At 49.4% G+C, this 19,237-nt stretch overlaps 8 protein-coding genes across 8 annotated transcripts; 5 read left to right on the forward strand and 3 right to left on the reverse strand.

Moving 5' to 3' along the window:
• Positions 1-20: 20 nt before the first annotated feature.
• BT62DRAFT_1070346 (uncharacterized protein) lies at positions 21-3,037 on the forward strand (the record flags this gene model as incomplete). The annotated part of the gene is made up of 8 exons (XM_043178644.1): positions 21-283; positions 333-822; positions 850-942; positions 997-1,029; positions 1,057-1,369; positions 1,403-1,525; positions 2,254-2,382; positions 2,820-3,037. The coding sequence occupies exons 1-8, from the start codon at positions 54-56 to the stop codon at positions 3,035-3,037; spliced, it is 1,629 nt and encodes a 542-aa protein (XP_043046096.1). The 5' UTR covers positions 21-53.
• A 933-nt stretch (positions 3,038-3,970) lies between these two features.
• On the reverse strand, positions 3,971-4,850 carry BT62DRAFT_958554 (uncharacterized protein). Its single transcript, XM_043188460.1, has 4 exons — positions 4,536-4,850; positions 4,421-4,486; positions 4,305-4,360; positions 3,971-4,185 (listed from the first exon to the last, which is right to left on the reverse strand). The coding sequence occupies exons 1-2, from the start codon at positions 4,824-4,826 to the stop codon at positions 4,448-4,450; spliced, it is 330 nt and encodes a 109-aa protein (XP_043046097.1). The 5' UTR covers positions 4,827-4,850; the 3' UTR covers positions 3,971-4,185; positions 4,305-4,360; positions 4,421-4,447.
• A 44-nt stretch (positions 4,851-4,894) lies between these two features.
• Positions 4,895-7,315, forward strand: BT62DRAFT_939622 (P-loop containing nucleoside triphosphate hydrolase protein). The gene is made up of 6 exons (XM_043187723.1): positions 4,895-4,993; positions 5,042-5,210; positions 5,258-5,920; positions 5,970-6,603; positions 6,655-6,959; positions 7,018-7,315. The coding sequence occupies exons 1-6, from the start codon at positions 4,916-4,918 to the stop codon at positions 7,215-7,217; spliced, it is 2,049 nt and encodes a 682-aa protein (XP_043046098.1). The 5' UTR covers positions 4,895-4,915; the 3' UTR covers positions 7,218-7,315.
• BT62DRAFT_925160 (Pkinase-domain-containing protein) lies at positions 7,316-9,837 on the forward strand. Its single transcript, XM_043184735.1, has 2 exons — positions 7,316-8,016; positions 8,065-9,837. The coding sequence occupies exons 1-2, from the start codon at positions 7,363-7,365 to the stop codon at positions 9,655-9,657; spliced, it is 2,247 nt and encodes a 748-aa protein (XP_043046099.1). The 5' UTR covers positions 7,316-7,362; the 3' UTR covers positions 9,658-9,837.
• Positions 9,838-11,739: 1,902 nt separating this feature from the next.
• Positions 11,740-13,966, reverse strand: BT62DRAFT_989723 (uncharacterized protein). Its single transcript, XM_043190174.1, has 6 exons — positions 13,670-13,966; positions 13,208-13,511; positions 12,963-13,157; positions 12,808-12,904; positions 12,603-12,757; positions 11,740-12,547 (listed from the first exon to the last, which is right to left on the reverse strand). Exons 1-6 carry the CDS (start codon positions 13,819-13,821, stop codon positions 11,831-11,833), a joined length of 1,620 nt encoding a protein of 539 aa, XP_043046100.1. The 5' UTR covers positions 13,822-13,966; the 3' UTR covers positions 11,740-11,830.
• Positions 13,967-14,092: 126 nt separating this feature from the next.
• On the forward strand, positions 14,093-15,172 carry BT62DRAFT_1070351 (uncharacterized protein). Its single transcript, XM_043178645.1, has 3 exons — positions 14,093-14,389; positions 14,451-14,585; positions 14,635-15,172. Exons 1-3 carry the CDS (start codon positions 14,114-14,116, stop codon positions 14,806-14,808), a joined length of 585 nt encoding a protein of 194 aa, XP_043046101.1. The 5' UTR covers positions 14,093-14,113; the 3' UTR covers positions 14,809-15,172.
• Positions 15,173-15,357: 185 nt separating this feature from the next.
• BT62DRAFT_958561 (FAD/NAD(P)-binding domain-containing protein) lies at positions 15,358-17,523 on the reverse strand (the record flags this gene model as incomplete). The annotated part of the gene is made up of 8 exons (XM_043188461.1): positions 17,373-17,523; positions 17,149-17,302; positions 16,887-17,089; positions 16,569-16,804; positions 16,335-16,491; positions 16,095-16,274; positions 15,781-16,040; positions 15,358-15,703 (listed from the first exon to the last, which is right to left on the reverse strand). Exons 2-8 carry the CDS (start codon positions 17,258-17,260, stop codon positions 15,358-15,360), a joined length of 1,494 nt encoding a protein of 497 aa, XP_043046102.1. The 5' UTR covers positions 17,261-17,302; positions 17,373-17,523.
• A 25-nt stretch (positions 17,524-17,548) lies between these two features.
• On the forward strand, positions 17,549-19,225 carry BT62DRAFT_977232 (kynureninase; the record flags this gene model as incomplete). The annotated part of the gene is made up of 7 exons (XM_043189264.1): positions 17,549-17,629; positions 17,684-17,775; positions 17,832-17,920; positions 17,980-18,113; positions 18,176-18,397; positions 18,462-18,634; positions 18,694-19,225. 7 exons carry the CDS (start codon positions 17,549-17,551, stop codon positions 19,223-19,225), a joined length of 1,323 nt encoding a protein of 440 aa, XP_043046103.1.
• Positions 19,226-19,237: the final 12 nt, after the last annotated feature.

Genomic DNA, 19,237 nt, shown 5'->3' on the forward strand with positions numbered 1-19,237 from the left:
AGCTAACCTAAGCTGGTAGCGATGCTAAGCGCCTGCAATCCAAACAACGCCTCATGCCTCCCTGCCCTGCTCATGCTACCAAGCATCTCCCCCTGCTATCCTATTCATTCTCGCCTTCTCTTACCTTCCAATTGGCACAGTCCGACGACGGAACGTCTAATGGAACTGCCCTATGGCTCGGAGGGCAGGTCCTCTCTGTCTATCTCGCTCGAGTTGTCCATCCACGTCTCTTCCAGCCCGGTATGAGGGTTATCGAGCTAGGTAGCGGCATTGGGCTCTCTGCGTTCGTCTCTTGTTTCTTGTTCGAATATTATTCTCTCACGTCTATCCAGTCTCGTCCTTAGCTCTCTCGGATGGGCTGTCGTTGCCACTGATCTTCCCACCATAACAACCACCATTCTTCCCCGAAATATCTCCACCAACGTACCTCTTCTGTCTTCATCTTCAGGAGAAATTTCTATTCGCCAGCTTGATTGGACCGTCCAGCCGAATCAATGGCATGATCCTCTCATTACTTCATCCTTTGACCTCATCATCACCGCTGACACCGTCTATGCACCACATCTCGTTCAACCTCTACTAAGAACTCTCCATGCGCTAGCGTCTAGCTCCTCCTGCCCTCCTCCCATCTTTCTTTGTCTCGAACGCCGCGATCCGGCTCTCGTTGACCGTGTCTTATCAGAAGCTCGTTCCCACTGGGGCTTCAAAACCGAGCAAGTTCCGTGCAGAAAGATCTCCAAAGCGCTTGATAAGAGTGGCCTCAAGTGGGCCAAAGAGGTCTGGGACGATGTCGAAATCTGGAAATTCACTGTCAACAACAACGTCAATCCCGTAGTTGATACATGATAGACCTCTCTAATTTCTCATTTAAGCTCTGGACGACACCTAAATGATATGTCTTCTTCGCATCCAACGGTGCCTTTCACATTCAATCAACCCTTGGTATGTCATACCCACATGTTTCGACATTCTATTCCTCTCATCTTCGGATCGCAGACTTTTATCAAGGCACTGGCCGACGCTTTAGCCGTCGAGTAACTGACTTTACATGTACAGCTATATGTGTCTCATTTATCGCGCTCCTCTGTCACGTTCTCGTGGCTGGTGCATCAATCAAGCACTTTCTCATCGTACTTGCTTCATCGCCCTCCCCCCCCAAGGCAATCCTTTCTGGGAACACCAGCTATGCGATTCGAAATCAATGTCAATGACTCTTCACAACACATCAAAGGTACCAATTCGCATAATAGTATTAACGCAAAGTACCGAGCAACCAATTGTCATGCCCTGAATTTTTCCATTCATATAGCGGTATTTCCCAACGGAACCGCGTTTACTAGTCTCCTTCAGTACTCCTCCCGTCTGCGAGGTGTTTCGATAAGGCTCACTTGACTCGCTGCAGGTCGTCTGTGCCTAGCAGTTGACAAAATGTCACTGCTTTCGGAATATCAGCGTCCTGACGGCCTTCCGAGTCGAGGAATTGGATTGTTGATAGGGTGCATATGGAGCCGTCAACCCCAACGATGTATGTATCCACGCCGTCGGTCAAGGTTTCAACCGGTATGGTTTAGAATCTAGCCCGTGCCCCGTGTCTATCCAAGGTTACGATGTGTACCTGAGAAAACCAAGAATTTGAGTGGCATAAGCCCAGAACGCGACAGTATTCACTGTCATACATGTAGCGGGTGCACGAGTTGCGATTTTTCACTCCCCGTGACCAGCAGAAGAATCCCAGCGGCTCTAGGTGGACCGGGCATGCAGGAAGGCTTATGGCGATCCAGAATATAGCAATTTCTAGGTTTTCGGTCATTATTTAAGTTCGGACTTTGTGTTCCACCTTGCATTGTCGCAGCCTATATATCTGTCGTGGGTAATTGACAGATAAACCTGCACTGGTGTGCTTTAAACATGGAAAATGTTTCTTTTTTGAACAGATTTTTTTTAGCCCGAGTTTCTCGGAGACAGGGCGCGGTATAACACACAGCAATGTATTTAAATAAATCGGAGACATCTTGGACGACCAACCAATGGTCACCACCGTTTCGGTGAAACGAGATATATAGGAACCCAAAAATCCGGTAAACTGCAGATAATACAGTACTAGACGATGGAGCTGTAAAACGAGATATGATGTCACATAATTCCATCCAAGTCTCAAGGGGCAAGTTTTTCATGTCGTTTTTATGACCAGATTTTACGGACTGAGAAAGAGCATCTTGAAACGAAACATTCTGAGGTCTTGTCCTCCTGCAGTGCGAGACGTTTGGTTGCCGGTTATCCATTTTACAGAAGCGTCTCGGACCCCTTTATGGGGTCCACGTCGCACCACATGGGTTGAATATCCACAGGGAAGCGCTAAGACGTGGGGGAAGCTGTACGGAGGTATCGTATCATAGGGAATAATTGTATCATAATCTAGGAATTGGGTTCTTCAATTGTGCATGGGAGTGGTGAATATCCGAGAGAAAGATAGGTTTCCGCAGAGCGCGCTGCGGCTTGGGCGGTTGGTTGGTGTTGGAACTGAGGTTTCGCAGGGGAATAAAGCTCTTGATCTGATTGAATACTGACTTGGTTCACGTTATCAAAAAGATTGGATATGATCAATCTCCTCTAGCTTCCAATGAGTTGTCCTAGTATTCCCTACAGAGATTTACTGACTAAGATTATATGTGTTAGATAACACACAGCGCTCGACAGCAAGTCCAGCCAAGCGGCTTGATTGAGCGTTCTACGTGGTTTTCTTGGCATTGTGATTTGATTTCACTCGGACACTCGGGCTCTTATGATTCACGAGCCACATATTATCAAGTGTACCGCAGGACGGAGATGTTTTACGGGTCGCATTTCGCAGATGTCGATCATAAAGCATTCGAATGCAGTATTCAGCGGTTCAAAGTCTAGCGGTTTCTCCGTCTCGCATCGAAGTGCAAATGTTCAGCCGTTTTCACAGCGCATATTGATATCTAGTCTTCGAAATTGGGCCGCAAGCGCACCCATCCATCACGCTGGAACTATTGACCGAATGGGTATAACCTGACATTAACCAACTCTCTGGCCAAGAAGGCGACCTGAGGTGGGCCTCAAAATACTCACCTGAATTCTCTTGTTGGCAAAGCATATGGCATGTCTCTCTTGCTCTGCATTTCCTGGTGTAACACGCACTGCATTCTTGACGCACATGCGACGCCAGAAACGGGGGATCATAGCACTCGGCACCAAGTGAATTGAATAATATTTAGATCCAGAAAACACGCGTGAATTCGCCACCCACTTGTATCCACACATCGAATGAAGCGATGTGGCTTGGCGCACAAATCAAGCAAAGTCCGAATAGCAAACTTGGAAGCATTCTCGGCGTTACTAGTCTTTTAAGCTTCTCCGACCCACCAGCGTCCCCGCTGGATTAGTGCCAGCCAGGTAAAAGTAGCACTCATTGTAGTCTAAATATTCATTCTGGGTGCGTGTGTGGGTCCCTAATAGTAAGTTAGTTGGCAGAAACTGGCCAAGTCACATAGGGGAAGGAACCGCGGCAGCGTCAGGTACGATGTGCGTGCATGTCGTAATGGCAACATTGTGGGGAACCGGGCACAAATTTTGCCGGTCCAGCGGGGGCTGGGCGGAGAGGCCGATACTTCCTTCCGGAAACCGGACCCTCCGAATAGCCGGCAGTCTAAAAATGTACCCGGCATCAGTCTATTTTTAAGTGCTTTGCCGCGGTTGAAGGTTGGGTCAGGTTAGACCAAGGTACAACGGACAGGTGTTCTGCCTTGGAATCGAAGAGTGTTTCGTGATAAGGGGTGATAAGATGTTGAGCAACCCTAACAATAATTTCATCCTCCCATGGCACCGCGATAAGAACGCTCTCGTGAAGGACGCCAACTTGACGCTTTGCGCTATGTGGCGTTAATACCAGCGGCAACTGCAACACAGAATTTCGAGTCGTTGGCTGTCGTTGGCATATCTGTTAGATCTCGCTTTGTGTTATAGTGCGCAAATTCGGGATCGGACGGGATAGCGAGAGGCTGAATATTTGAAAGAGCCCTGTGTTTCCTAGAATTCTACGAGGTGAAATTGTCGGACTGTGCCTATTAATCAGGTCTCAAGTCTGTCACTTCAGATCACTCAGATTTGAAGTTCGTGCTGGCATGAGGACGGGCGTGACCATTCTCGACCCATGTCAAAGGCCTGTTAGATAGCCAAAAGTGAGCAAGCCCTCGAGTCTCGGATGGAGAATGTAGGCATATCTTTCATCCCAGCCAGCCTTGAGGTAAAGTTTGAAATGACTCGGAAATGAAGCTCCCAACCTTGAAATTAGGAAATTTCCCATCACAACAACAGCAGCCTGATACTATTTATATGACTGCTCGAGAATGCAAATAAAGTGAGTAAGCAGAATGTCTGGTCATGGGAGCGTACTTGCCAACGCGCGATACACGTCCAAGGGTCGTTAATTTTTCTCGAGATCTCTGTCATACCCGTGCTTTTCCTGGAAATTTGGGTCATGTCAGCGTTCTATCGGTGCAATCAGTGCGAACCAAGTCTTTCCACGTTTCCGCCTCATCATTTTCCGTCTGCAGCTGATAGATCTGCATAAATCCACCAAAAGTAAGATCCCCAGTGTTCTCATCGACGTCCATGAATTCCATAATTTCGTCTATCTCCGAATCGGGGGAAGCGGCGCCGTTTGTGTCGAGGAAGTACTGCTGGATTTGCGCACGGGAGAGGGTATTGGATAATGGGAAAGCATATTTGTTAAATATTTCTCTAAGAGCAGCTTCAAACTCTGGAGTGATGTCGCCTTCCTCGTCGAGTAGTTTGGCAGGCATGATATAATAGTGATCCAAGAGATCGGCACCAAATAGTTTGAGTCAATGATCGAAATCTCACGTGGTCCCCTTCTTCACTGACATTGACGATGACGACCCGCTCAGAGCCCATTTCCATCGAGTCTCTGCTACAGAAGCAGAAAACAGAAAGGGAAGCTGCGTCGCGGGTCTGTCTTTGTGTTTTTTTTTGTGATCTCATCTGATTAACCTTCTAGCCTAAATTTCTGAGCAAAGAAGAACGCGCAAAGGTTGCTATCGCCAAACGCGCGGCCGAGATCAAGGAAGAGAGAGAACGGGAAGACCGGAAAAAGTTGGAGAGGGAAAGACTCGAGGAAAAAGCCAGTAGAGAGTCTAGCACACATGGGAATGTTAGTGGACGTCGACGTGAGTTACTTGCTTTCCATTTACATTATGTGCTGATAACATTACAGACGATGATAGAAGACGAGATAGAGATAGAGACAGAGACAGACGTCCGCCTCCTTCATCGTCATCTTCCTACCAGAATGTTCCAACTGGTCCTCGCGCCGACCGTAGCAAGTCGGCACCCATCAGTAACTCGACACTGACGCCCTCCTCTACCCCTGCCACCCCTTCTATGTCTACTACCGAACTTGAAGCCCTACGTACACGCTATCTGGGTGTCGACAAGAAGAAACGCAAAATCCGCAAAATGAATGACCGTAAATTTGTGTTTGACTGGGATGTGCAGGACGACACTGCTGCCTCTGCCTCTCCCCTTCCCTCGCAACAGAGCGCGCAAGTCATGTTTGGCCGAGGGCACATAGCTGGGATGGACGTGGATGTCCGTGACGTTAGAGAGCGCCGGGCCGTTGTAGATGAGCGACATTGGTCAGAAAAGAGTCTCACGGAGATGAAAGAGAGAGACTGGCGGATATTCCGAGAAGATTTCAGCATCAGCGCCAGAGGAGGTGGAATCCCTCACCCTTTGAGAAGCTGGTCAGAGAGTGCTATTCCTGGTCAGATCTTGGATTGTATCGAGAGGATTGGATACAAAGAACCTAGTCCAATTCAGAGGCAGGCTATTCCCATTGGATTAATGAACAGAGATATTATTGGTATCGCAGAGACAGGTGCTCTCCACCTATAGGTTCTGTTGATTCCTGCTAATCCATCACATAGGGTCTGGGAAAACGGCTGCTTTCGTTATCCCCATGTTGGCGTTTATCAGCACCCTTCCCCCGTTCACGGATGAGAATCGGCATCTGGGACCGTATGCCCTTATTCTTGCCCCGACACGTGAATTGGCGCAGCAGATTGAGAGCGAGACGCGCAAATTTGCAAGTCCCCTTGATTATCGATGTGTTTCCATCGTAGGAGGGCGCGCCGTGGAAGAGCAGCAATTCAATCTACGGGAAGGTGCTGAGATCATTATTGCAACACCAGGGCGGCTGAAGGATGTCATTGAACGGCATGTATTGGTCCTGGGGCAATGCCGCTACGTGGTCATGGATGAGGCGGACCGTATGGTACATCTGGGTTTTGAGACGGACTTGACTTATATTCTGGATGCGCTGCCGGAGGGCGCAATGGATGGTGAGGTTGACAAAATGGAGATCGACGACGAAGGTAGCGTTGTCAGGATAGGTCGGACAAGAGTGACGACGCTATTTTCGGCCACGATGCCACCAGCGGTCGAGCGGCTCGCAAGAAAGTATTTGAAAAGAGCGGCGGTTATCACAATCGGTGAGGCAGGCAGAGCAGTTGACACGGTCGAACAAAGAGTTGAATTCATCAACGGAGATGAGAAAAAGAGGTGGGTGAAGCTCTATTCAGAGGCATCTTCACTAACGACAATAACCCTTAGATTGAAATTACTCGAAATACTGAATAGCGGCGAGTACGCGTCGCCGATCATCGTTTTTGTAAACCAGAAGAAAACGGCAGACATGGTGGCGAGGGATCTTCAGAGAGCAAACTGGTGTGCGGCGACGCTTCATAGCGGTAAGAATCAAGAACAGCGTGAGGCGGCGCTGCAGTCGTTGCGAAATGGAGAAAGTGATGTCCTAGTGGCGACGGATTTAGCTGGACGAGGTATTGATGTCCAGGACGTGAGTCTTGTGATCAACTACCAGATGGCCAGCACTATAGAGGCATATGTCCACCGAATTGGTACGAAGATCTTTTTTTTTTTTTTTGGAATTTCTACGTTTGTGCTAATGAAACGCAGGTCGTACTGGTCGAGCGGGCAAGTTGGGGACAGCGATCACGTTCCTGACAAACGACGACGACGAAGTGATGTATGAATTAAGGCAAGAGATTGCCAAGAGTCCCGTAAGCAAAGTGCCGATGGAGCTGGCGAAGCACGAGGCGGCACAACACAAGGTGAGCCGGGAGATGAAACGGAAGCGAGAGGAGGAGGCCGAGTGACGGCCGGCCGGTATTAAACCGGAGCAGAATCGGTCCGAAATAGTCACGTAAAATATAATGTCATCAAACTTAGTAATGAAAACGGATGCGCATCGGACCGTACCTCTTCGAGTTTCCTTACTCCTCCTCCTCCTAGAGTGACACCATGCCTTCGGGCTCATTCATGTCGCCGCCGTCGCCCCGTCATGAATCTCGCTTTCGTTTTGCTCGCAAGGCCTCGTCGACCTTCACTAGTCCTGCCGATTCACCAGCATCTACTCCTCCAAAGCACGGGCCCCTTCACGACCTCAAACGCCTCCTTCATAACCATGTCGACCAACACCATTCCCAGCACCCGGGTGGCAATGACAAGGCGTCTACTCGTAAACGCTCTCCTTCATCTTCCCAGCCGTCACCATCGTCTCGTAGCTCGCCCGTCCCAGAAAGCTATTTACAACCGGATGAACCGCCGCCTGCATCGGGCAGCAATACGCCTCTCCATCATCACCACCATCAACAGCACCACCGCCCTATTCACTCTCTACAAGAAGCCACTCGGGCCCACCTTTCGAAAAAGTACGGCAAATGGGGTCGGGTTCTTGGCAGCGGCGCTGGCGGCACCGTACGGCTCATCAAGGCGAGCACGAAGAATGGGGGCACCATCTTCGCTGTCAAGGAGTTTCGCCCTAAGCGAACGGGTGAGACTGAGAAGGAGTATCAGAAAAAGGTCACGGCAGAATTTTGCGTCGGTTCTACCTTGAAACATAGGAATATCATCGAGACCGTGGATATTGTCTCAGATCACGGTCATTACTATGAGGTGAGTGCGACTTTCTATCATCAGTATGCTCGTTCTCAGTGCCTTCAGGTTATGGAATACGCCCCGTACGACCTCTTCTCCGTCGTCATGTCCGGCAAAATGTGCAGACCCGAGATATACTGTGTTTTCCGGCAAATTTGTGATGGCGTTGAGTACCTCCATGAACTCGGACTTGCTCACCGCGATCTCAAGCTAGACAACTGTGTCATGACCACTCACAACGTCGTCAAGCTCATCGATTTCGGCACTGCCACTGTGTTCCATTATCCCGGCAAGTCACATATACCAGCGACGGGCGTGGTCGGGAGCGACCCCTACCTCGCTCCGGAGGTCTTGTCCAGCGACTCATATGATCCCAGAAAGAGCGACGTGTGGAGCGTGGCTATTATCTTTCTGTGCATGGTCCTTAGGAGGTTCCCCTGGAAAATCCCGGATCCAAAGCAGGACCCGAGCTTCAGAGCATTCGTGAATGCCCACCCAGATCTCAGCGTAGCCCCTGCACCAACGCCTAAGCGGGGCTTAACGATACCAGTCGCGCCAATTCTTAATGGAGAGCATGCATTACAGGGGTGTTCAGCGACGATACACCCGCCGTTAAGCGGCAACGGCAACAGCAATCCACGACTCCTTCTACCTCCTCCACAGGTCAACCTCAATGGCACACAAACCAATGGTAATTCGGAAGTAGCGTCGATAGGCAAACCAGAAACGGCATCGATAGCCGCGTCTGATGATGGTTCCGAGTCGGAATCAAATATTCCACGAACAAGAGAGTCACGCTCGAATTCTCACTCGTCTTCTTCAACCAACTCAGTCGGTGTGGCATCTGAAGACAAGCTCATGTTTACCACGTTTGATGGACCGGTCAGCCAGAGTACGGCTACGCTACCCCTGATGAGCCCTCACCGCACACTTCAATCCCCGCATCTTCCACATACACGGTTACCTACAGCAGACAATGACCAAGACATGGATCCCTCAGTTCGGGTGTTTGATCGGCCAGGATCGTCGACGGAATCACTACCTGTCAGTCCGCGGTCGTATGCTCAGGTGTTTCCGACGACAGGTGGAGTGAGTACTAGTGAAGAGATGCTTGCCACGCCACGGCTCCGGCCCATTGAGAGGGCGCGGGCGACGACGTTTGATGGGACAGTGAGAAGAGCACCTGCCGTTCAGGTCGAAGTAATGGGCGGCGTCAAGGAGGAGGAAACTGAAACTTCAGAAAAGAAGGAGAAACAGTCACCTACTGCCGATACAGTCTCTAATGCTGCCATAAAGAAGCGTACTCGCACTGATAGTGTCACGACGTTCCACGGTGGAGGTGCGGAAAGTATCTTCCGACTGCTACCCCGTGAAACGAGGCCGGCACTCCGGCGGATGCTTTTTGTCGAGCCTAGCGCACGATGCACGTTAACTGACCTATTGAAGGGGCGTGGAAAGGGGAGCCGACTTTTGTGTGGTTGTGAGCCTGTATTTGGCGGTGAGGTTGACTGTGTGGATCATGACGGTGAAGAGGACGAAGGTGACGAATGGTTAAAGAGCATTCTGCCGTGCAGCGACATGGAGAGGGGTGAGAAGGCAGATCACATTCATGTCAAGGTTACGGTGGACGAGAAGCAAGGAAAGAGGAGGTTCTTCTAGCAGGAATTCAGCGGTATATATGTGCGATCTACCTTTAGACACCTACGGGACTCAAAAACTACCGCCACATTATCAGATTCTTTTCTTATGCTTTCTTCGATAGACCATTGCTTGCTTGTGATGTAATTATACAGTACAACTAATCTATAACAGGCACGGCGCATGTATGGCGGTGACGAGGCATGCTAGTTCAAGAGAACAAGATCCACTGACACAGTGAGGCTGATGTTAGTTAATGAACAGTTTGAGCTACTGCCACGCTTCTCGGTAGTTGCGGTGAGTACGTTAGTATTTTCTTGGTGAAAATTCCTAAACAATCCGAAGCACTGTTCATGCCCAAGATAGAGAGAATGAATGTACTTTAGTAAGATGATCACGACGGGGCTGTCAGGACTGCTTCATATCTGTTATCTGTTGTTCAGCTTAGTAAATAAGCTGATTCTTGGCGTTCTCAAGGTATAACTTGTAATGTCACCGAAACCACTCTCGGACAAATGGAGCGAGTGAGGCTGAGAGTATATAGGTTCAGCGCCATTTGTGGATGGTAAAGCTACCGTCTAATCATGCGACGGCCAGGACATTAGCCCACCGATCAGGTGCGTAAAAAGCGGAAGGGAGAAAGAGCTGAAGCACAGGTCATTGGCAAATAATATATCCACGGCTACGCGAGTTGAGCAGAGTGGTCCTTACCTAGCTATTAGCAGTATTTGGGTCTGTAATGATAAATTTGAACCGATAGAGTAGTCTCTGAGCAACCATATAAATCAGAACAAATGATGAACACTCACACACGAGAACGCGCATTCACACCACCATATGATAGCAGCGAAGCCACGCTAGCAGAGCGTTACGACTGGGGGAATTCGTATGGCCGCAATAAGACTACGTATCGGATTAGAGCCTGAAGGCTCAATAGAAGACCCGTGAATGGTCGACAGATAATCGAGCACGAGGATTCGCCCAGGGCAAGCTGTCACCGTCAGGGATACCTTTGCTCAAAGTCCCGACGATCTTGTTCAGGTAGCAGGTACCAAATTTTGAGGACGCCTAGAGATGTGAACGCAGCTACAACCAGAAGGCAGAGGAAAATAGCCCCATAGAACATTTTCTGTGCGCTAGCAAATCCCCCTGTTGCATATTCTCTCCATCGTCTCGGAGATTCACCTGAAGTCGAATTCATTTCCGTGGCGCACAGCTTAACGAGTGCGCATGCGAAGAGCGGACTATGAATGGATAATGGATTCGACTCATTCAAGCCGATCATCGGTCCGATTCAGAGGGACGTACACACGCAGACCGACGTTAAGAATATATCACAAAGATCTTGTTTCGTGTGAGTTTCCTACCTCCTTTGAGAATCTCTAGAGAAGGGCAAGTCATCAGTGGCGCAACATAATAGTAGACGACCTCAGCTTTACCTTACGAGCCTCGGGCAAATGCGAGCTCGTACAGTACCGCTGACATCTTTGTTCGAATTCGTGCGTAGGCATTGTGATCCGAGCTCCGGAACAGATCAGTGGAGGTGAACACTTCCTTGATACAGAAAAAAAAACAACGAAATTCTGAACGTATAAATTGCGCATGCGGTGTCCCATTGCTTGCAGTGTTCTCGCTTGTGACCGAATGGAATATAACGAAATCCATAGGTACCGACAATCGGAACCGTGGCGTGTCTAGGAAACCAAAACTGACCATTGTCCGAATCGCGATTCGTTATCCGCCTTTCCATGACTCCAAATTGGCAGGGCCAACTCCCAGAGGGTGATACGAAGAGTAAAAGAGACTTGTTTCAACTTACTTGAGAAATCTTTGCCCCGAGTTTCGTTTGCGGTGGTGGCAAGAGACGTCGATAAAAATTGGCTACGATTTGTTTCCGACATCAAGAGCCCGTATTGAGGTCTTTGACCCGGACGGCCCATATTCTCAGGGAGGATAGACCATGCAAAATCTACGTTTGGGGATATCACTAGCGTCGATAATGACGCATAAAAAACGATATCGTACTTACGGGCATGAAGCCAGTTCTATAGGTACTCAGCGGGTGAGATCGATCGTCAAGTTCACTCTGAATGTAGAATACCTGTCTGGCTTTTAGAGATGCTTTTCCGTTTCAAGTGCAATTGATCAGTGATATAAAGTACAGCAAATCCATTCGGTAAGACGTACAGCAGACCTAGAGCTCATCACGAATCCTCTCTTCCTCCTCTTCCTCTCCCTGAGTAGCAACCTCTATCCCTGCCGCACGAAGTGCGTCTATCAGCCGGTCCGCAAGGGCACCATCGCCTTTCCCGACATCGAGATCATCCAGGTCCTCAAAAATTTCCACGACAACTTCTCCGTCATCGGACACGACTACCTTTCCTGGCTCAAGCTCGCCTACTTTGCCGCCCGAACCAAACAGCACATCTACCGCTTTCCGCAAGAGATCATCGTAAGACTCACTGCCTCCCTTCACTTTTTTCACCGGAGCGGGCGGCAACTCGGCTTTCACCCTCGCAAGCTTGTGGGGAAAGTCCAGTGTTGTCTGCATGACCGGAAGTGGATTGGGCATCTCACGGACGATCTCCCGACATCTGATGATACTTTGCTCAGTTACATCTCTCCTCGACTTGAAGCCAGGTTCCCCGCAGAGTCTGGGAGTATTGATAACTAGCACGTAGGAACAAGTCTTGCTCTCTTTGACGAACAGGATTGTGTCCGACATGGCCATCGAACAGTGAAACTGCACCTCAACTTCCCGACTCTTGCCTGTTTTGTCACAAGTTGTACCATCACCCCATCTTTGGACAAGGTAGCGCGACCCGGCCCCGCGTGCCAGCTCAACAGTCCCTTCCCGAAGGGCAACGTCGGTGCTTGCGGGTGGTGCTTTGCCTAGAGTGTAGGATTCCCACTGTTGCCGTATGTCACTTGGTGATGTAATAATAGGAAGGGAGGGTGATACGTGCCTTGGGGTCCTCTTCTGGCTTGTAACCACCTAAGAAGGAAGGAAACGGATCAGGACCCCAGGAATAAAGCGATACGAGAGTTATGGATAAGGCCACTAACGCCGAATGTGATGACGGGAAAGTACCAGAAATAAACTCAAGAAAAAGCGGAATTTCTCCGTTTTTATTTAAATCAGAAGAAAGCATAAATCTGGACATTTTTTACCTGGAGTCGAAGCATGTGCGTGGCCATGCATCAGTTCCTTGAATTGGCGAATCTCGCTGTCGTGGCAGTAAGAGTAGGTGAACCAGCCCTGGCGGTGCTAAAATTCCACGATATTGATATACGGAGTTTAATGGGGTGTAAATTGATTCACGCACGTAGAGGCAGCTCCCAGAAAGCGGCTGGAGGAGAGACCAGCTGTGTGCGGGTGTAGCATCCTCTTCCTGGGAAGGGGGCAAGGGAGACTCGGAAGGCGGGAGAAGTGGCGGTGGTATCAGACATAGGTAAGAGTCGCGTGGCCCTAATTTCATGTGTTCTAGGGAATATCTTTCCTGAAATTTTGGGGTCGTTTCCTGCACGACATCACCGTTCCATCTATCATTCACAAATTAAATTCACGCACCTCTGCATCCCCCGACTCAATCGACTGGGACTGCATGCTATACGGCTGTTCGAGAAACTGAGCTTCACCGCCATCAAGGCCATCCTTGAGCCACCGTTCAGCAGTTTGGTTAAGGATGGGAAGACTGTTCAGGAAAGAGACTTTGTATTTAGGAAACGCATAAGTGTCTTCTGGAAGTGAATGAAGAAGCCTGCCAAGGGATACGCGGCAGAATATAGTTGCAATGAGTACGGCGTGCATCACGCTACCGACGACGACGACGACGACGACGACGACAACGACGTGGACGACCAAAAGATACCGACTTGGACGATGACGACAAGTGGTCCATTTCAAACTCCGAACTCCGCGGCGTTGGGAGCCGGGTGCTAGCTTCCAAATATAGCGGGGTACCTTCCAGTTTCGGGCTCGGGAATCGAGTGAATCTGCCACCGACCATCTGGAAAGATCGCTTACACTCACTGCTTAGATCGCAACACAAGCATTCGCACCATCTGTTCGATTCTTTCCCCCCCCCGATGATTCTTCCGTCGCACGCCAGGGAAGCAACGCATTACATTTTCCAGTGCAGACATATCATATGGGGGGGATTCAAGCTGGGAGGGGAAGGGCATGTGTACACGGGGTTTGCCAGGATTAAAAGGCAAACTGATTGAATGGATAGGCAAGTGAAAGGCAGATAATTCGTGGTTTGAGGGTATGGCGATAATTGGGTGATTATATCAAGTTTGTATCAAGAATTATGAGAATTATGAGAATTAACAGATTCACTGCTGATTGTATGGACGGAAAAGGAGTCGGCTGGTATTACGTGACGAACACCCCCCAAATTCAGGGGTTCTTGGACAACGAGAATAATAATAATGGATATATCCTTGATATATCCCATAATCCCATAATAATCCCATGCCCTGCTTGCCCAACAAAATGCACGCAACGAAACAATTCATTTTCGAATTCTCCCATATTCGGTACTCAATTTGTTCATTAAAGCCGTTCCACCATCCTTGGTCCTTTTCCCCCACTTTCTCTCTTCTTGACTCTCTGTGTCCCGCCCTCCCGAGCACTGAGCGTAACACCTCGTCCTCATGTCTGCGTCCCCCCACGATACCCCAGACGAAGCTCAGGATAAGCTCGAGGACGAACTCGACGACCAACAGCAGCCTGCCGACGCCGAGGGCGGTGAGTTTCCGTCACTTGTCCTTATCGTCCAGCCGCGTCTCATCGATGGAGTCTGATCCCAGCGTCTGCCCCTGCTGAGGCCCCTGCACCGCCTGTAAAACGCGGTCGTGGCCGTCCAAAAGGCAGTAAGAACAAGCCTACCTCTTCTTCGGCTTCCCCTGCCGCCCCCCGACGACCCCGTGGTCGGCCTCCCAAGGTGCGTCGTCGCGTCGCTTGGTATCCTATTTTCCTTACCGCTTCCGTAGGAAAAGAAGGAGGACGAGCAAGGAGCCGAGTCTTCCGCCCCAAAACGCGGTCGGGGGCGTCCGCCAAAGCATCCTAGGCCTACAGAGTCGGGGGGCGAAGGCACTGCAAACGATCCTGCCGAGCCCCCCGCAAAAAGGAAGCGGGGAAGACCCAAGAAGACCACAACAACTTGATTCACTTTACTCCGATCCCAATTTCCTTGAATCTGCACGTATATATGCCAAACCGTCCATCTCTCTACCGTTTGTATGACCGCTACGACATATTTATTTCCAGCCCTCTTGCAGTACCGAACATTATCCCTTCCTTCCTTTGGGTTACTTCTGTCGCTAGCCGCCAAAGTCAATTGTTGCTGTTATCGTTGCTTATTTATGGAACCTCTCTGTACATACGATCCTATCGTTTCCTTATGATAGAAAGGGTGCCATCTGTACGATCAAGGAGACTATTTTTTCAACACCAACCGTGTACTGTAGTGTGCGAGCCTCATGGAGGGACTGAAAATTTGATTCAAACACCCGGAATACCAGTACGTCCGTTCGCATATATTTTTTTTGCTCCGCTCTTCTGTTTTCCGATTGTGAAAATATTCTACATTTCGCCGCTCTACTGCACGGTGCCACACGACAATCCAACATTACAGCATTCTGTGACGGCGCACTTCGAAAGAACCACTGTTCCGGTGCACCAGGGAATTTGATGTTCTATTCTCCACTCAATGCTCAGGCTTGCGACCGGTGCAGGAGGGCCAGCCGTGCGGCTCGTACTGCCCATACCCCAACCGAAGCGACAACAGCGATGCTAGCCCACCCCATGCCGCTAAGTATTCCAGACTGCCTAGCCGCCCTCTTCTTAGCCGTGGCGTAATTAATGTCGGGACGGAATGTAACCATTGTATACAGTGGTACCCACCCACGAGGTTCCCCCAATCCATACGGCAGATGAGAGAGTGTTGAGTTAAATGCGTCAAACGACATGTCCCGTCTCGACGACAGATAATAAAGAAGATTATCAAGCGCTTTCTTGAACAAAAATAACGGGGAAGTCACCAAGTGGCGCATTTCGATGCTTTTTGTATTTACGATAGGGCACAATCAGAAAAATCAAAAGGAGATTCCACGCTTGTCACGAAAGAACGGACTTACTAGTTGTTCATCGCAAGATCACAGATGGCGACAAGATCTTCGTGTCTCGTCTCAGAATAGCGAGAGAGGGCACGTGCAAGACGGTCGTCTATGGTGCCGGGAGGGACAGTCGTGGAGTTGACACCTTCTTCCCTTAACAGAATGTCCAGAATTCTCACATCCTCCAGCCCACAGTTTAAGCCTTGGCCGTAAAATGGAACCATGGCATGCGCAGCATCGCCTAATAGAAGAGCCCTGTCCAAGTAATGGTACGGATTGGACTGGTTTCGATATGACGATCAGCATTCCGCAAGCCAGGTGTAGAGATCATATACCTCGGTGCAGATTAAGGGACTTCGAGGGTTGGACGTAAAGTCCCTCAGGAGCTCCTTCTCGCCAATAAGGCTGACAGCATCCGGGAAATGCAATTTGAACCACGTTAGAATCTCTTCTGGAGTGCTCAGACGATCAAGCTCGGAGCTAGGTGCAAATAAAGTGCATGTAAATGTTTTGTCCTTCGTGGAATTAAACGGTTGATGGTAAGAAGAAATCACGCAAAAGAACAACTCGCCTACCTGATTGGGGAGAGCGATGAGCATGAATGAGTGACGAGGCCATATGTGCAGGTGGTTCGGATCAAGGAGGAAAGTTGGATACCCATCAGCGTCCCTGCCTGCCGAGAGCTTGAGTTCAATGTATTCGTCCCTGATGTACTCTTGTTGATAATTCATTCTGAACAAATGGTCACCATCAGGGCCAGGAGAAATGTCAGCGATGCCAGTCCGAAAGTGCTGCCGAGACTGACTGACCTGACAACCCTCATCATCTGTCGTCGAACAGTCGAAAAGGCACCGTCGGCTCCGATACAAAAATCAAAATCGGCTGAGACGTCCTGGCCTGTACTTTGATCCCTCAAAGTCATAGTCTTGTTTTCGAAGTCGACCAGCTGCAACTTGTGCTGGAAAAACACTTTAACATTGGGTAGACCAATGACTTCCTCAAGTAAGGCCTCGTTGAGTAGGGAACGATCAACTGAATTTATACACTGTCGGAATGCAAGTGTTAGCCATGGCCGACAGTGATAAGTGTCCCTGATTCATCCAGGTGGGCAAGAAAAAAATACTGACCTGTCCATCTCTGTCGTACAATTGGCTATCAAGTTTTCCGTCCAAATGATGAATCATGCGCCCTCGCATGGGAACAACGGCCTCTAAAAATCGCTTGGCCACATGCGGATCGATTGCGTTAATGGCACAAATCCCCCTGTGTGAAATAGCAAGATTTATCGAACGCAGACGGGAGGCTTCCTTGGAAGATGGAAGTCGAGGATCTGGGAAACGACATTGGCATGCTGCACGGTGCTAGGACTCGAAACAGAAGACGTCTCACCAGGACGTCCTTCGAAAAGAGATACGCTCCAGCCTCGTTTGGCGAGCACAATGGCAGACAAGGAGCCTACAGGACCGGCACCAACGATGACGGCTTTACGAGAGGTGCTCATGTTGAAAGCCTGTTTTCGACCCTGAGCGAAGCTTGATAAAACCTATGCAAGAGCCAAATTATAATAAATTTTATTAACGAGTACAAGTTGAAGTCAGGGGGACTCCGCCTACCTAGGGAACAGTCGCGGTATGTAAGGGCCCTCGACTGTAAAGAAGCGGAAACTGCGCTCCGTCCGTCCCGAAGCAAGCGGTCTTGACTGATCTAATCTCATCTTGCTCGATCGGCTTAAAAAAGTACATTTGTCCTTCAAATTTTGCGACCGCCAGCTCGCTTGCTCCGTATCATCATGGCAGCCCCCTTGAGCGACCACTTCGTTTTACCCACCAACAAGGACGTGCGTGCGATTAAGAAGTCTGCAGATGGCAAGGTGAATCACTTTGATTGATACTCAAATAAGCTCAAGACTTGGACAGAGAACGAGCTGTGCACCTATTTGTGCGGAAATTCTCTGGGAGCGTTATCGAAGAAATCCAAGGTTTTGGTCGAAGAAGAACTTGAAGTCTGGTCGAAAAGGTCTGAATGTTCCAGTATTGCGTCGCCCGCCCTCAATTAATCTCCCAGTTACATAGAGCCGTTGTCGGCCATTTCTCCCATCCACACCAGAGGGAATGGGTAGACATTTGCGATTATGTAACCCCCCTGCTCGCCGAGGTCGTAGGCGAGTTCAGCCCCTTATCACTCATTTCCGCATTGGTATATTAAAAGCCTATATTATAGGAGCCAAAGAAAAAGAAGTGGCTTGTATGGGCACTCTAACAGCCAACTTGCACCTCATGATGGACTCTTTCTATAAACCCACTCCCAGCCGCTACAAAATATTATGTGAGGCCCGTGCTTTCCCTTCGGACCAGGTTTGTTTTACCGCACTAGTTGAACTCTTCCGCCATTAATTTATTGATTGTCCGGCTATCAGTACGCTTTTGCTTCCCAAGTTCGTGCACATGGACTAGATCCCAGGAACGCCATTCTGGAAATGGTTCCTCGTGAGGGTGAATTTACTCTTCGTCAGGAAGACATTCTAGACACTCTCAATAGAGAGGGGTCTTCTATCGCCATCGTTCTCTTTTCTGGAGTCCAATATTATACTGGTCAATGGTTCCCCATGGAAAGCATAACACGAAGAGCGAAAGAGCTGGTGCGGTTCCTTTCGCACTTTCTTGATTCGGCTTGACACTAATAGGGTCGAATTTCGTCCTCAGGGCTGTGTGTGCGGATGGGATTTGGCGCATGCAGTTGGCAATGTTCCTCTATCTTTGCATGAGTGGGATGTCGATTTTGCCGTCTGGTGCACGTACAAATACCTGAACTCCGGTCCTGGGGGGATAGCCGGCCTTTTCATGCATGAGAAATGGAACGAGTATGAACAACCAAGGTGCCCAGAATTTTTTTTTTACTAGCCGCCCTTCGAGTAACTGACCATCCATGTATCAGACACGCAGGCTGGTGGGGAAATGAACCTGCGACCCGATTCGAGATGCGACCTACGTTCTCTCCGATTATGGGCGCCCAAGGGTTCCAACAGTCAAATCCATCTGTACTCTCCGTGGCGTCTCTTTTGGGATCTCTTCAAACATTTAAAGAAGCAGGTATGATGGTACCGATAAGGGAACGATCTCTGCAATTAACCGGCACCCTGGAAAAACTTCTCAAGGAATCCAAGTACTTCATTGCCGTTACTGAGATGCCTACGACATATCACAGTGGCGCTGGCCCCCCCAGTTTTACCATTATCACACCTGAAGATCCTGAATCTCGAGGCGCCCAACTTTCCTTGTTATTCCTACCAGAGGGTTCGGGTGTGATGGAGAAGATTAATAGCACGTTAACGAGTTACGGGATCATTGCTGATGAGCGGAGGCCCGATGTGATACGTTTAGCGCCTGCGCCGCTGTACAATACACTACAGGATTGTGAAATTGCGGCCTCGTGCTTGGAGAAGGCATTCGAAGAACTCTGTAACTGATGCCATTCATTT

This window comes from Guyanagaster necrorhizus (genome assembly GCF_019112545.1).
Source record: "Guyanagaster necrorhizus MCA 3950 unplaced genomic scaffold BT62scaffold_1, whole genome shotgun sequence".
NCBI classification, from domain to species: domain Eukaryota; kingdom Fungi; phylum Basidiomycota; class Agaricomycetes; order Agaricales; family Physalacriaceae; genus Guyanagaster; species Guyanagaster necrorhizus.